We start from the raw sequence: 16,017 nt of genomic DNA, 5'->3' as shown, positions 1-16,017 counted from the left end.
CCTGTCACAGACCAGTCCCTCAGGGACTCCTGGATTGGCTTCTAGATTCTAGAACAAAGGCCCCCAGCCCGCTCTGCATATTGAAGTCCTAAATCTGTTCATGAAAATTTTTCCACTTGTCACACACATGCTCGCTGCCACCTGCTCCTGCTGTTAGTGTCCACTAGACAAAGCACCCTCCCATCCCCTGCTGCTTCTAGCTTCTGATCTGCTATGGGTTGGAACCACATAGCCAAGTGCATTAGAAGTGGGTATAAAATGGGAGAAAACCAGGGTCCCTCTCTCCACTTCCTCTTCACTTGCTGAACTCAGTCACCCCGAGCCCCTCTCCACTGCATCCACCTTCCTAAGGCCTTCCCAAATATCTCCAGCTAAATGCAAAGTCTTCCTTCTCCTGACACCCCAAGTATTTAAACCCCCTGCTCTGACACCTCTGACAAACTCCCTCGTGGAATGTGTGCACCCTTACTTTATCCTGCCTCCTACCTGATTTAAATCCCTGGGCAGCGGCCTCTGAGCTGGCCCTCGGTGGTCCCTTCCTCTGGTATTACCGCCCGTGTGTGATCTCCAACCCGAGTGTAGGCTGGACCTAGTGGCTCACTTCTAGCCACGAGAATACAGCAAAGTGATGGGATGTTCCTTTCAAGAGGAGATTACGATACAGGACTGTAGCTTGTCCTGGCTGTCTTCTCTTGCTAACCCCCTTTCTTGGAGCTCTCAGTCTGACGGAAGCAAGCAGCCAGGTCATGAGTAGCCCCATGTAGCAAGGCACTGATGTCTCTGGCCAGTGAGGACCTGAGACCTGCCAGCAGCTCTGGGTGAGCTTGGAAGCGGATCCTCCACTGACCCTTTGCGTGAGGCTGCAGACCCAGCCTACACCTTGACTGCAGGCTTGTGAGTGACCCTGAGCTAGAAGCATCAGCTAAGCCACGGCTGGATTCCTGACCCATAGAAACTGTGAGATAATACATGTTTGTTGTCTTCAGATGCTAAATTCAGGGCAATTTGTTATGTAGTGACAGATTAATACAATCCCTTAAGAGCTAAAATAGAATTCTGCTCATCTGAATAACCCTTTAACACCTAGTCCAGATATATGCACATAATAGCATTTTATAAATGCTTATTAAATTGAGTGAATGGCGCAGCATCTAACCTTTAAGAAATTTACAGTCTAATTGGGGAATTAAACATTTACCAAATTATCACACAATTACATGTACACTAACAACTATAATAAGTCCACATAGGGAGGGAGGCACAGTGCTAGGAAAGCACATGAGAGACATGGCCCGGTCAGGGACGGGAGGGAAGACTCTCCAGTGGAAGTGATGGCTGAGCTGAGGACTGAATGAAGAGCAAAGGTCAGCTAGGCAAGGAGGAAAAGAAGGCTGTTTTGCTCAGAAAGACAGGCATGTGCAAAGGCCCTGGGGCAGGTGTGAGCGTGATAAAAAGCCAGAGTAACTGGAGAGCAGGAGGAGGAAAGAGGGATGTGTGACAAGAGATGGAGCTGGAGACATGAGCAGGGTCAGAATGCACCAGCCCCACAGACTACATTAAGGGTTTTGATTCAGGAGCCACTGATGTGTGTGTGTGTGTGTATGTGTGTGTGTGTGTGTGTGTGTAGAAAAGGATAAACTGATCAGATTAGCATTTCCAGCAGGTCACTCTGCCTACCACATGGAGACCGGATTATAAGGCAGGAAAGGTGAAAGGAGGCAGACTTGTTAGCAGGTTATTACAACAGACAAAAGAGTCCAGTGGCTCTGCAACCCAGTAGGCCACAAGAGCGGTGGGAAGTCGGAGCCTGAGAGGGACTGTGTGATCCAGCTACCCGACCACGGGACCTGCAGGGTGCAGGGGCACCAGAGAGGCCTGTGCAACCCAGCTGTGCACAAGATAGGCATAGAGGATGTGAAAAAGGAGGTAGAGTGAATGGAAGCTACACAGACGATCTCCCAGGACCAAGAAGTAATTACAACTAAAATAAAGACAAGTTCTCAGAAAAAAAGCAACAGAAAAGCAGCAGGACAGGACCATATAACCAGGGACACTGGTAGGATCTGTGGAGGCACAAGAAGGTGGCAGGCTGGGAGCTCACAGACAGCAGCAGTCTTAGCTGTGAGCAGCACCCTTGGGGAGTAACAACCAAGCCTGCTCCACAGAGCAGAGAGCCAGGACAGAGCGCTAAAACAGCCACAGCCACTCACCTGGGGGCTCCAGCAGAGGGAGGGCAGACTGGGCTGGAACTCTGTGGGGATACCCAGGATTTGGAGGGCACTCAGAGTTTTTGCTGAGTTGTGGCCACAAAGGATGGTGGCCAGGGTGCTCTTTAACGTCGCAACTTAAAAAACTAGAAAGCAAACAAAAAGAAAACCCAGAGCAAGTAGAAGGAAGAAAATAGTAAAGATCAGAGCAGAAATAAATGACATGGAGGCCAAGAAAACAATTCAAAGGATCAATGAAACAAAGAGCTGGTTCTTTGAAAAGATAAACAAGATTGATGGACCCTTAGCTAGACTCACCAAGAAGCAAACAGAGAGAACCCAAATACACAAAATCAGAAATGAAAGAGAAGTAACAACTGACACCACAGAAATACAAAGGATTGTTAACAAATATTATGGCAACAAATTCGACAATCTAAGTGAAATGGACAAGTTTCTAGAAACACACAGTCTCCCAAAACTGAACCAGAAAGAGATAGAAAACTTGAACAGAACAATAAAAACAAAAGAAATTGAATATGTAATCAGACTCTCCCAGCAAACAAAAGCCCAGGCCCAGATGGCTTCACGGGGGAATTTTACCGAACATTCAAAGAACTAATACCCATTCTCCTCAAACTATTTCAAACAATTCAAGAAAAAGGAAGACTTTCAAACTCGTTTTATGAGGCCAGCATAATTCTAATTCCAAAACCAGAAAAAGACACTGCAAAGAAAGAAAACTACAGGCCAATATCCCTGATGAACATGGATGCCAAAATCCTGGACAAAATACTAGCAAATTGAATCCAGCAATACATCAAAAAAATTATTCACCATGACCAAGTGGGATTCATCCTAGGGATCCAAGGCTGGTATAATATTCACAAATCAATAAATGTGATACACTACATAAACAAAAGATAAAAATTGTATGATCATATCAATAGATGCTGAAAAAGCATTCGACAAAATCCAGTACCCATTTCTCACAAAAACGCTCAGCAATCTGGGAATAGAAAGGTCATATTTCAACATAATAAAGGCCATATATGAAAGACCTACAGCCAACATCATACTCAATGGGCAGAAACTAGAAGCACTTCCCTTAAGAAGAGGAACAAGACAAGGATGACCACTTTTGCCACTCTTATTTAACATAGTACTGGAAGTCTTAGCCACAGCAATCAGACAGAAAGACAAAATAAAAGGGATCCAAACTGGAAAGGAGGAAGTGAAACTGTTATTATTCATAGATGACATGATACTATATGTAGAAAATCCCAAACTCCATCAAAAATTTACTAGACTTAATAAATAAATTTGGCAAAGTAGCAAAATCTTATACACCAATGATGAACTCACAGAAAGAGAAACTAAAAAAAAATCCCATTTAGCATCGCAGCAAAAAAATTAAGATACCTAGGAATAAACTTAACCAAAGAACTAAAGGACCTATTTGCAGAAAACTATAAGAAATAGAGGAAGAAATAAAAAAGTGGAAGCACATTCCTTGTTCATGGATTGGAAGAATTAACATCATTAAAATGTCCATATTACCCAAAGCAATCTATAGATTCAATGCAATCCCCATCAAAATACCAACAAACTACAACAAATACTTCAACAGTTCATATGCAACCAAAAAAGACCCCGAATAACCACAGCAATCTTGAAAAAAAAGAACAAAGTTGGAAGGATCACAGTACCAGATTTCAGGTTATACTACAAAGCCACTGTAATCAAAACAGCCTGGTACTGGCACAAGAACAGGCATATAGATCAATGGAACAGAACAGAGAACCCAGAAATGGACCCAAGATAATATGCTCAATTAATATTTGACAAAGGGGGCAAGAGCATACAGTGGAGTAATGACAGCCTCTTTAATAAATGGTGTTGGGAAAATTGGACAGCTACATGCAAAAAAAAATGAAACTAGACCATCAACTTATACCCTACACAAGAATGAACTCAAAATGGATAAAAGACTTAAATGTGACTCATGAATCCATAAAAATCCTAGAAGAAAATGTAGCCAACAAAATTTCAGACAATATACGCAGCAGAATTTTCACTGATACAGCACCTAAGGCAACAGAAACAAAGGAGAAAATGAACACATGGGACTACATCAAACTCAAAAGCTTCTGCACAGCAAAAGAAACAACCCCCAAAATGGAAAGGCAACCCACTCTATGGGAGAGCATAACTGCCAATGATACATCAGATAAGGGGTTAATTTCCAAAACATATAGAGTGCTCATATAACTCAACAAAAGGAAGACAAAGAACCCAATTAAAAAATGGGCAGAGGAATTAAATAGACACCTCTCCAAACAGGACATACGAATGGCTAAGAGACATATGAAGAAATGCTCAATATCACTAATCATCAGAGAGATGCAAATTAAAACAACAATGAAGTATCACCTCACACCTGTCAGAATGGCCACCATCAACAAATCATCAAACAACAAGTGCTGGCGAGGGTGTGGAGAAAAGGGGACTCTAGTACACTGCTGGTGCGAATGTAGACTGGTGCAGCCACTATGGAAAACAATATGGTGTTACCTCAAAAAATTAAAAATTGAACTTCCATTTGACCCAGTGATCCCACTTCTAGGAATATACCCTAAGAAGCCTGAAACACCAATCAGAAAGAATATATGTACCCCCATGTTCATAGCAGCACTATTTACAATAGCTAAGATCTGGAAACAGCCCAAATGTCCATCAGTACACAAATGGATAACAAAGCTGTGGTACATATACACAATGGAGTATTATGCAGCTATAAGAAAGAAAGATCTCTTATCCTTTGAGATGACATGGGGGGACCTAGAAAGTATTATCCTAAGCGAAACAGGCCAAACAGAGAAAAACAAGTATCATATGATCTCACTTATTTGTGGAATATAATGAACATAACAGTCTGAGGAATGGGGTAGTCCCAGAGACGTGGAAGTGGGGTACAGACTGACAATCCCCAGAAGAGGAGGTTGCGGGGGAGAGATAAACCACAGAACTTATATGCATATATGCATGTATGCATGAACAATGGACATGGACAACAAAGCTGGGGACAGGGCACGAAGAGAGGGGGATGGGGAATCAGTGGGGGAAAAGGGAGAAACATCTCCCTTTATATAAATAAATTATTTTTTATATAAATAAATTAATTAATTTTTTAAAAGATTAAAAAACACAAAATAGTCCAGTGGTTTGGACTATGAGGGTTATGAAGAAAATCAAGAGAAGGAAACACATTTGAGAGCTATGCCAAATACTCAATCACCAGGCCTTGGGGATGGTGTGGACATGGGGGTATGACAGGAGGGTGTGAGGTGTGACTCAGCATGTGTGGTATGCTCCCGTGGATGGTGTTGTGCTGTCTCTGGGCTGGGGAGAAAACCAGGAGTCAAGCGAGGGCTCAGCATCCTCTCCTAGTGGGGATGAGCTCTGAATCGCTACGACTTTGGGCAATCTAGTTTGCTGTCTCTTCCCTGAAGGGGCATTTTCATTATTCTCCCGGTTCTTTGCTATAATCCAGGTAGGAGAAATATTACAATATATCCGCTAGTCTCAGAATCTAGTTAAAAAACTCAGAATTTCTGCCCATGAGGTCCACGTCAGCTAGAAGAAGACATTTCATTATGACCGTGAAAGTGGCCCCTCCCAGTTCCTCTGTGAGTGAGCAAGACGGAGTCTGCCGGTGGCCATTCAATCACCCCTGTTTCATCTTCACACGACAGGAATACCTCCTATGGGCCAGGTATTCCAAGCCTCTCTGCAGACATTATATCTAATCCCACAAGCAAGATAACGTCTACAAATGGGGGAGCTCAGGGAGGCAAAGTAGCCTCCTAAGGTAAGAGAAATAAATGGTAAGGAGGCAGAGTCAGGATTCAAACACCCAGGTCTGTGCAACTCCACAGTTGCATCCCTCCACTCACACCACCTCGGCATGTTAACAGGGCCTTTCTTTTGGGACTCCTGTACCCAGTTAGCCAGCTTCTCCATAGAGTCAATCCACGTGGGTTGTTGAGAGAGCTGAAAATACCAGATCAATATTTTTTCCATTTCCTACCATTCTGTTACCAACCGACACCAATAGCAACAAACCTCTACTTAACCAAGCCTACATCTCAGGAGGTAAGAACCTATCACCTTAAATCCGTCAGAGGCAACACATTTTCCACGATGAATAACAGTTAACACGCAGAGCTGCTCCAGAGAGACAGGATGGCCTGGGAGACGTCACATTTCTTTGATGAATGGAGAGAAAATGCTGTGTCTCTTAAAGCCTGCTTTTAAAAAGTAGTGAAGCAGAAAAAAAAAAAAAATCCAAAAATTGGTCTCGGGTGGATGTTTTATGATGAGTTTAAAATAACAAAGTTTCCAGGTGTATAAACATGTAAAGAGCGGCCTTCGAGGTAAACCGCAGGCTCTGGACGTCTCTGAGGCCTCCACAGAGGTCTGCCCAGCAGAGAACCCTGAGGTGGTTGCTGCAAGTGGAGGAGGGGGCCCCAGAACACCATGCTCGGAGGGGGCAACAGGCAGCACAGCTCCACAAAGTGCACAGGCTTTAGCCACATCCCTTCCCTTACACCTGGCACCATTCCTCACCGTCACACCCACAATCCCATAAAACAGCCACAGTCTATGTAAATCATAATGATAAGACAGGTGGTTACAAGTTCAAGGACACAGCACCTCCCACCCACCCCATTTCCTGGGCCTCCCCAAGTGTACCGGATACACTAGGTAATGCGGGCCATCCTACCATCCCCAGTCTGGGCGAGCATCACTCCTGGATCCTTGACTGCGTCCCCCCAAACACACCCCCGAGTTAACCCTGCCTGTCTTCATTGCTGCTATGGAAATCAGGAGCAGGATACTGCAGGGACAGGAAGAGGGGGCCAAGGGGAGGCTGGGGCGAACTGTATTCGGTGGGCCAGATGCCGGGCTAAGAGCGAGAAATGAAAGAGCAGGCAAACAGGACGGCGGTCCTGACCTCCTGTGTGAAGCTGTGTGGGCCTGGGCCTGCTGAGTTCCCGGAGCCTGTTTTCTCAGCCGTGAAGCTGAGCATCACAACCCGACACCAGCAGGGTACCGGTGGGGTGAAAGGGCATGGATACCGGCCGAAGAGGCGCTGCTCGCTGGCACAGCCTTCGTTCTCGTCCTTCCCACTCGGCCGCCCTGCCCTAGGCCGGTGCAGTTGCCCACATTTGCACCACTGAGAATCTCTCAAAAAGTGATCTCTTCTTTGCTCCTCCCGAGTACCCCATATTTTGAATGATGTTGTCTCCCTAACTGCATTAAGTAGTCATTGCTTCCCTGTTCTATTCACCTAAGACATCAGTATGATTAGCATTAAAAAATAATAATAATGTAGCCCTGGCCGGTTTTGCTCAGTGGTTAGAGCGTCGGCCTGCGGACCGGGAGTCCCGGGTTCAGTTTCCACTAAGGGCACGTACCTCGGTTGTAGTTTGTCCCTGGCCCCGGTTGGGATTGTACAAGTGGCAACCAATCAATGTTTCTCTCTCTCTCTCTCTTCCTCCCTCTCTCCCTCCTGTTCTATCTAAAGATAAATGCAAAAATATCCTCGGGTGAGGATAAAAAAATAATAATAATAAAAAATAATGTAGATAAAAATAAATTGAATGTCATCAAAATTTTTAAACTCGTATGTCCAAGGACACTATGTAGAGAGTAAAAAGGCAACCACAGAATGGGTGGGAGTATTTTCAAATAATACCTGGTAAGGGTATAGTATCCATAATATATTAAAAAAACAGTAAAAACTCAATAATATAAAACACCCCAATTTTTAAAATAGGCAAAGGATTGGGGTGAAGGCCTGAGAGGGGGTGAGGGCTGGGGGGAGGTGAAAGGGGGGAAATCTGTAATCGTGTCAAAAATATAAAAAATAAAAATAGGTAAAAGATTGGAATAGACCTTTCTCCAAAGAAAGCAGATAAATGGCCAATAAGCACGTGACAAGAGCCCCAATATCATTAGTCACTAGGAAAATGCAAATCAAAACCACAATGACATACCACCTGATACCCACTAACAAAATTATAATACAAAAAGATACAATAACAAGTGTTAGCGAGGACGCACTGAAATCAGAACCTTCACACACTGCTGGTGTGAATGTGAAGGGTCAGTCCCTGTGGAAAACGGTTTGGTAGTTCCTCTAAAAGTTAAATATGGAGCCACCTTATCACACAGCAATTCCACAATTAGGAATATATCCAAGGAAACTAAAAACGTATGTTCGTACAAAAACCTGTACACAAATGTCCACAGCGATCTCATTCATAATAGTCAACGTGGAACGGACCGAAATCTCTAGCAGCTAATTCACCAAACAGAATATATCCAAACAACGACAAGGAATGGAGCCTTGACACACGCTGCAGCGTGGATAAACCTCGAAAACACGCTAAGTGAAAGAAGCCAGTCATAGAAGGCCATGTATTGTATGATTCCAGTTCTATGAAATGCCCAGAAGAGGCAAAGCTGTAGAGACAGAGAGCAGATGAGTGGTGGCCAGGGGCTGGGGGCAGCAAGGGAAACAGAGTGACTGCTGATGGGTCCAGGGTTTCCATCGGGGGTGATGGAACTGTTCTGGAATTAGTGGTGATGGTTGTACAACGTTGTAAATACACTTAAAAAAATCACCGAACTGTACATTTTAAAAGTATGAAATGTATGTTATGTGAATGACACCTCAAAAAACATAAGTGAGCTGAATGAATATAATTCCATCTGCAGCACTGAAACCGGACTTGCTCATTATAATGCAGCCCAGCTGGAAGAGCCTGAGACATGATGTTTGGATTCTGGGGCCTCCCCAGACCAAGTCTGAACAGTTGGCTGAATCTGTTTTCCAGGGTCTTCATCTGTAAAATGGGACAGTATCATTGCTTGGTCATAAAGGTCAAATGGATAATGCACGTCAAGTGACAGCCAACTGTGTCCTGCGGTTAAGTGTGTACGTGCTGGCTGTTTTCTTCGGCTCCCTGGAGGTGCAAAGAGAAGCCCGTGCCCCAATCTGATGAATGACAGGCCCTCCCCAGCCTGACCCCCCACTCTGGTCCTGCCCCCCTCACCTCGGGGGTCAGCGCGTTGTTGTCTGAGGTCTGACTGGACAGCAGGATGTGTGTGAACCCCTCTTCCTTCCGCACGACAATGTCCCGAAACCGACAGTTGCTTTCGTTCTGGCGGACGCTGTACCTGAGCCTCTTGTCAAAGACGTAGTCCTTCTCTGTCTCCAGCTTCCTCTTCACCGAGCTGTGCATGTTTAATCCCCCGTTGGTCAGAGCAGAGCCTTCCAAAATCAGATAAACCAAGTGAGAAACCAAGACAGGAACAATCGTGCAGGAGTAACATCAGAGAATGCTCAGATTTTCACGGGAAGGGTCGGGTGTGGCTGGGACCCCGTGCAGCCTCTGTTCTGGGTGGTGAACGGCCTGGACTTTAATTGCTATATCTCCAAATTCATAAGAGGACAGAGAGGGCTCTCTGAGAAGGACCCCATGTGATCTGTGATTCCCCTCTCCCACACGCTGCCTGGGAGCACACAGCTTCTTCTCAGATGGCTTCCAGTAAAAGGAAACCACTGCTTTGAAGCTTATGGCCACAAGACAAAACAAACAAACAAACTGCAGCTTTATTTATAATCACCAAAGATCCAACATGTCCTTTACTAGGTGAATGGATAAACAAACTACGGTCCATTCATACAATGGAATAGTATTCAGCAATAAAATGGAATTACTCATCAAACCACAAAAATATATGAACAAATCTTAAATGCATACTACCAAGTGAAGGAGGCTAGTCTGAAAAGGCTGCACACTGCATGATTCCAATTACATAACATTCCAGAAAAGGCAAAAGTATAGAAACAGTAAAAAGGTCAGTGGTTGCCAGGGGTTCAGGTGGAATAGGAGGGTGCTCGGGTGAAGCACAGGGGATTACTTCAGGGCAGTGAAACTACTCTGTACGACACTACAATGGTGAATATGATACAGGACGCATTTGTTAAATCCCAAAGAACTTTACAGCACAGTGTACCTTAAAGTATGCAAATTTTTTTAAATGCAGAAATTGGGAGATTCGCAGGATGGAATGCAGCATATGATAAAAGAATCTAACTGTATCACAAATGTGTGAAACAATCTCACTGAAGTGGGAGGGAGGTAGTGACCTAAGGAAGCTTAGGAATGAGCAGGGTCTGTAAGACTACAGGGCAAAATAACCTCTGTAGAAGCACTGTCTTCTGGTCGATAAAGCTGACTCCCATGCAGGTAGGTAGGAGTTCAAATTTTGATGCCATGATACATGTGGGCTGGAACTGAACAGGTAAGTAGACGGCAGATGGAGGGAACAAGGTTTCTCACTGTTGGAGTGAGACTTTACAGGTGAACAAGGGGAGGAGGCTAGGACGATCCATGTGATAACAGATTAGAGTTGAAGACATTGATCTGAGCTCATGTTTAGCTTAATACAGTTACAGACACTTACATACAGAAATATGTATAGATAAAGGTATATACACAGGTCAGTATGTACATGTGTTTCCTCTCTCTGTCAGCTGAGAAGGTCCAGAATCAATGACATGCAGACAGTAGCGAGCACCCCAGGGCCCAGATCTCGGTTTCTGACACCCTTCTCAATAAAAGGAACCAGGCTCCCTGGAGAAATGGCCGATTCTAGCACCGGGGTAGGAGACATATCAGATAAGCTTGTCGTGACTGGAAGGAAGGCAGTACAGAAATTTTGTTAATTACCTTACAGTGATTGGGGGGGGGGATGCTAAAAGACACAGGAGCCAACTGAAAGAGCTCCTAACGGCCAAGGATGGAACAGTTTGAGCCACAAAATAAAGCAGTATTGCATTATAACCGAAAGTACAAAATCAAGACCCATGAGTCTCCACTGACATAAATAAATGATGAAACAAAGGAATAAATGGGAGAGGAGAGAGAATTCTCCCATGCACAAGAATTCCAAATAGTTTATGTAGACACCCTGCCTTCAAGGAGGAGCACAACACCCCACTCTCTAAGTGTGGGCTGCACACAGTGACTCCTCCCAAACAGTACAATATGGAAAGTCGAAGGGGGGAAGGGTTGTTCCTTGGCCTCTGGAGCCCTGGGTCCACCTCTGATGGGGGATCCTTAATTAGCACTGGGGGTCTTGGAAGCTTAAGAACTGGGCCAAAGGCAGAGACCAGGCAATGCTTCACTGGACCCCTCCTCCCAAATGCTGGGTCCCCACCCAGGTGAGCGCCCAGCCTCAAAGGGACACAGAGGCAGCGGCGCCTGTGTCATTTGACAGCTTCCATGAAGCCTCCTCGCCTTGTACTTTTCCATAACTCAGAGCAACTGGGCTTTGTCAAACACTACAATGCAGGTAAAATTATTCAATGAACTCTGGAAAAGTAAACGTGAGCATTTAATTAAAAGGCTTGTGTAAAGGGAGCTGTTTCTTCAGGGTTAACCTCAAAACCTTCAGCTCCTCGGAAGAGCTTCCTAATTGGAGCCGGGCGCGGTCTCTGCAGCAGCCCTGGCAGAGCCGCACGGCGGGCCTCCTGGCAGAGGTTAGCGCATTACAGGCGCTGCTCCCGGGGGACACTGGTTCTCGCCTGGGGAGAATGTGGGAGCTCAGGGCTCTGGCACACCAATGCTTCCCGGGCTGGGCAAGGTTTAGCTACAGTCCTCCTGCCCCCAACCGCAGCAAGGTGCTCATTAACAGTTATATCAGGACGAGGACGTGAGGGTTACCTGTGCTGAACAGCTCTGTATGTTGTCTCTAAATTTCTCAGCATTGTGAGTCCATTTTGCAGATAAGGAAAAGTAAATAACTTTCTGGAAGCCAGAAAGGATTTTTTGTTGTTTCATTTATTTATTTATCTTTATTGATTTTCTTTTTCAAAGAGGGAGAGAGAGGGAGAGAGAGAGAAACATCGATGAGGGAGAATATCAATTGGCCGCCTCCTACATGCCCCCCATTGGGGATCTGGCCCACAACCTGGGCATGTGCCCTGACCTGGAATCGAACCAGCAACCCTTTGGTGCATGGGTCAATGCTCAAGCACTGAGCCACTCTGGCTGGCTGGCAGCCACAAAGGTTTTAAATGGTAAAGCCAGGATTGGAGACAGCTGTCTCCCATTTGATTCATTCATTCCCTCGAAACCTATTTATCACTTCCTATGGACTAGCTACCATATTAGATGACGGACATCCAAAAAAATTGGAGAAATAAGGTCCCTGCCCTCACAGAACTTGCTTGGTAGGGGGTGATAAAAAGTAAAGAAGTAAATTAATACCTAAAATAATTATAGATGGGAAAACAACAGGGAGATGTAATAAAGAATAATGGGGTGCAGGGTCTCTGTGAAGTCAAAGTATTTTTCTCTATCGGGACACTGGGCTCAATGGCGACAGAAAATGCACCATCTCTGGCCAAGGAAGTGGGGAGAGACTCCTGAGGGCCTGAATTCATGCCACCTGCAGCTGCATTACATCCTGTTTCTGTCTGTATTTTAGGAAACCCAGAGGAAAGTCAGCCCCAGAGCCCAACAGACCAACTTCACCCAGAGCTGCCCTCAAGGCCTCTCTGCATCTGGGGCATCGACTCTTCCGGAAGGCTGCAGCAAGCTAGCAGGGAAGACACCACGGGAATTAGAACATTCCAGAAGCATGGAAGGTTAGGGCTTTGCCGCCAGACAGTATAAAAACCCTGGCGCTCTGTTTACTAATTAAGAGAAGCCAGGAAGTCCCAGGAGCTTCTTGAGCATCAGTGTCCTTGATTGTGAGATGGAATCAATAGTTCCTGCTTTTCAGGGCTGTTGAGATATTTCCATTAAAGAACTAATATGGGGATTAGCAAGTGCCCCGCTCATCCTAGGCGCTCCGCAAATGTTAACTGAGGATGCCAAGTCATTTCAAAAAAGAGGAATTAACTGGTGAGTCCTCAAAGCCATGACGTGCCTGAACCCAGACCACACCCTCCCTCTAAGCGGAGGCACAGACCCAGGCCGAGCGATGGGCATTCCAGGCACAGGGGACTGACTGCCCTGCGGGCCTAGAAATCAAGGTGAAACCTCACAGGCCGGCGTTCAGACCTCCTCCATCCCTCTCATCAGCTGTAAGGCTGGGTGGCTCACTACCCACTCTGTGCCCCCAGTTCCCGCATGTGGTTTGGGAGAAACCATTCCGGCCTTGCAGGACTGCTGTAAAGTAAAAGAAATGATGCGTGCTGCATTTCTGGGACATAGGAAACCCCCCCGAACATGCTACTTCCCTCCCTTCTATTCCTTCAAACCTTCTCGCATCCCTTCTTTCGGAATACAAAGGAGTTCCTGCCATTGAGAAGGCTCCCTAACATCATGCTCTGACATAGCCCGTCTGTTCCCAACACACAGGTAAATACGAGGCTCTCCAACAAAAGAGTCAGCTTGTGTGAGAGCGAGAACGTCAACACAAAGCAGTAAGCAAGGCGGGAGCCGGAGCGGTGGGCAGGAAGTGGACTCGGGCAGCAGAGAGGGAGAGGGACCTAGGCCCTGGCCTGACACCAAGGGGTGGCGTGCAGGCCCCTCCATGAAGGCACAACCATGACAACAAGCCCACGTGCTGCCCAAGGCTGTAGTGGGAGCTCTGGGCCAGGTGGAGGCAAACACAACTCTTAGAGAGAGAAGGGGAGAGAAAGCAAAGGAAAACAAAACAAAAAACTTCCTTCTTGGAATGAGCCTGTACACCGAAAATCCAAAACATGAAGATATCTAGTGCTTGAGAAATCTAGCCAACAAAATCAACACTTGTGACATGAATTACTCCAAATAAAATAAAATGAATGTCATGAAACAATCTGACAAGGACTTTAAAGTAGGAATGTTTAGAATGCTCCAAGTGATAGATGCAAGGAAAACATTCATTTAAAATAAACGAGAAATTCTCAAACAAAAGCAGACAGAAAGGAAGCAAGAACAGGGTAAGGTACAAAACTAATTTAAAAGCACATGAAGGCCCTGGCCAGTTTGGCTCAGCGGTTAGAGCGTCGGCCTGCGGTCCGGAGAGACCCGGGTTCAGTTCCCGCTAAGGGCACGTACTTCGGTTGCAGTTTGTCCCCGGCCCTGGTTGGTCGTGCGGGTGGCAGCCACTCGATGTGTCCCTTCACGTCGATGTTTCTGTCTGTCTCTCCCTTCCTCTCCCTCCCTCCCACTCTATCTGTACAAAAAATGGAAAAATATCCTCGGGTGAGGATTAAAAAAAAAAAAAAAAAAAAAAAAAGCACATGAAGAATAAGGGAAAAAATATTTGCATATCAGATATAAAACAAAGATCCCCAAACTGTAAAAGAATAAACACTGAAGACAAAAAGACCAAAATGTCCTCCCAAAAATGGAGAGAAAATATGAACAGACATCCACAAATATTACATATAATGGCCCTGGTCGGTTTGGCTCAGCAGTTAGAGCGTTGGCTTGCGGACCAGAGAGTCCCAGGTTCGGTTCCTGCTAAGGGCACGTACCTCGGTTGCAGTTTGTCCCCGGCCCCAGTTGGGGACATGTGGGTGGCAACCAGTCGATGTGTCTCTCTCACGTCAATGTTTCTCTCTCTCTCTTCCTCCCTCTCTCCCTCCCACTCTATCTCAAGATAAATGCAAAAATGTCCCTGGATGAGGATTAAAAATATATGTATATATATTACACAAAATGTCCCTTAAACATAAGAAAAGATTTCAACTTCACTTGAGAATGCAAATTAAAACTCATAGTAAAAGAAATAAAAATTAAAACCATACTGAGATACCACTTTACCCATCAGCCTGGCAAAAATTCAGAATCTTGACACTATACTCTCCTAGAGAGGAGGTGGGGACTCAGGCATTCTCTTTATTGTGAGCAGAATGCAAAATGGCACAACTGCTAAGGAAGTGAACTTGGCACCATCTAACAAAACTGTTCATGCAATTATTCTCAACACAGCAATCCCACTTCTAGAAATGTAACATACAAATGCACCTAAACCAGTATAAAATACATGTGCATAAGATTATTTTATAGCATCATTTACAACTGCGAAATACTGGGGGGGAGGGGCCAGTGAGGAAATGATCAAAAGAATAACCAATCAAAAGGACACAAGAGGCAGCTCCAAGGGGCTCCCAATGGTAAAATCTGGGATAATTTGAACATAAAAATAAGTCAAGGTAGTAAATGGATTATAAACTATTGCATAAAATAAGAACCCTCAAGTCTGCGCTGATAACAGATGAGATGACAGACAGACAAATTATGGGTGAAGAAGGGAGAACAATGTCATATTAAGTATTTCAGTAAAGATGAATAACTTTAATCTCGAGGAAACATCAAACAATCCCAAAGTGAGGAACACTATATGAAATAACTGATTTGTACCCTTCAAAAATGCCAGTGTCAGTAAAGACAATGGAAGACTGAGAAATCATTCCTGATTACAGGAGACTACAGACATGACAAATAAAGCCATCCCAGGATTCCGAACTGAATTCTATATTGGAGAAAAAAATTGTCTAAAGGACATTATTGAGATAAGAGAGAAAATTGAAATAGAGACCACAGCTTAAATAAAAGTATTCATCAATGCTAAATTTTGTGAAGTTCATAACTGGACTCTGTTGATTTAAGAGAATATTCTTTTTTTTTTTTTGGTACATGCCCCTAGTGGGAACCGAACCCCAGGACTCTCTGGTCCGCAGGCTGACGCTCCAACCACTGACCCAAACTGCCAGGGCTAAGAGAATAAT

At 44.9% G+C, this 16,017-nt stretch overlaps 1 protein-coding gene across 1 annotated transcript in view; it reads right to left on the bottom strand.

Moving 5' to 3' along the window:
* Nucleotides 1-16,017, bottom strand: part of CDYL2 (chromodomain Y like 2) — a 176,028-nt gene that overhangs the window by 17,640 nt on the left and 142,371 nt on the right. The window contains exon 3 of the mRNA XM_036274433.1: nucleotides 9,332-9,549. Within this exon, the coding sequence (XP_036130326.1) occupies nucleotides 9,332-9,549 (218 nt within the window). The remainder of the gene's footprint in view (nucleotides 1-9,331; nucleotides 9,550-16,017) is intronic.

This window comes from Molossus molossus, unplaced genomic scaffold (assembly GCF_014108415.1).
Source record: "Molossus molossus isolate mMolMol1 unplaced genomic scaffold, mMolMol1.p scaffold_m16_p_21, whole genome shotgun sequence".
NCBI lineage: Eukaryota > Metazoa > Chordata > Mammalia > Chiroptera > Molossidae > Molossus > Molossus molossus.
Note: the sequence above shows the minus strand (reverse complement) of the source record. Positions and strands in the feature narration are given on the sequence as shown.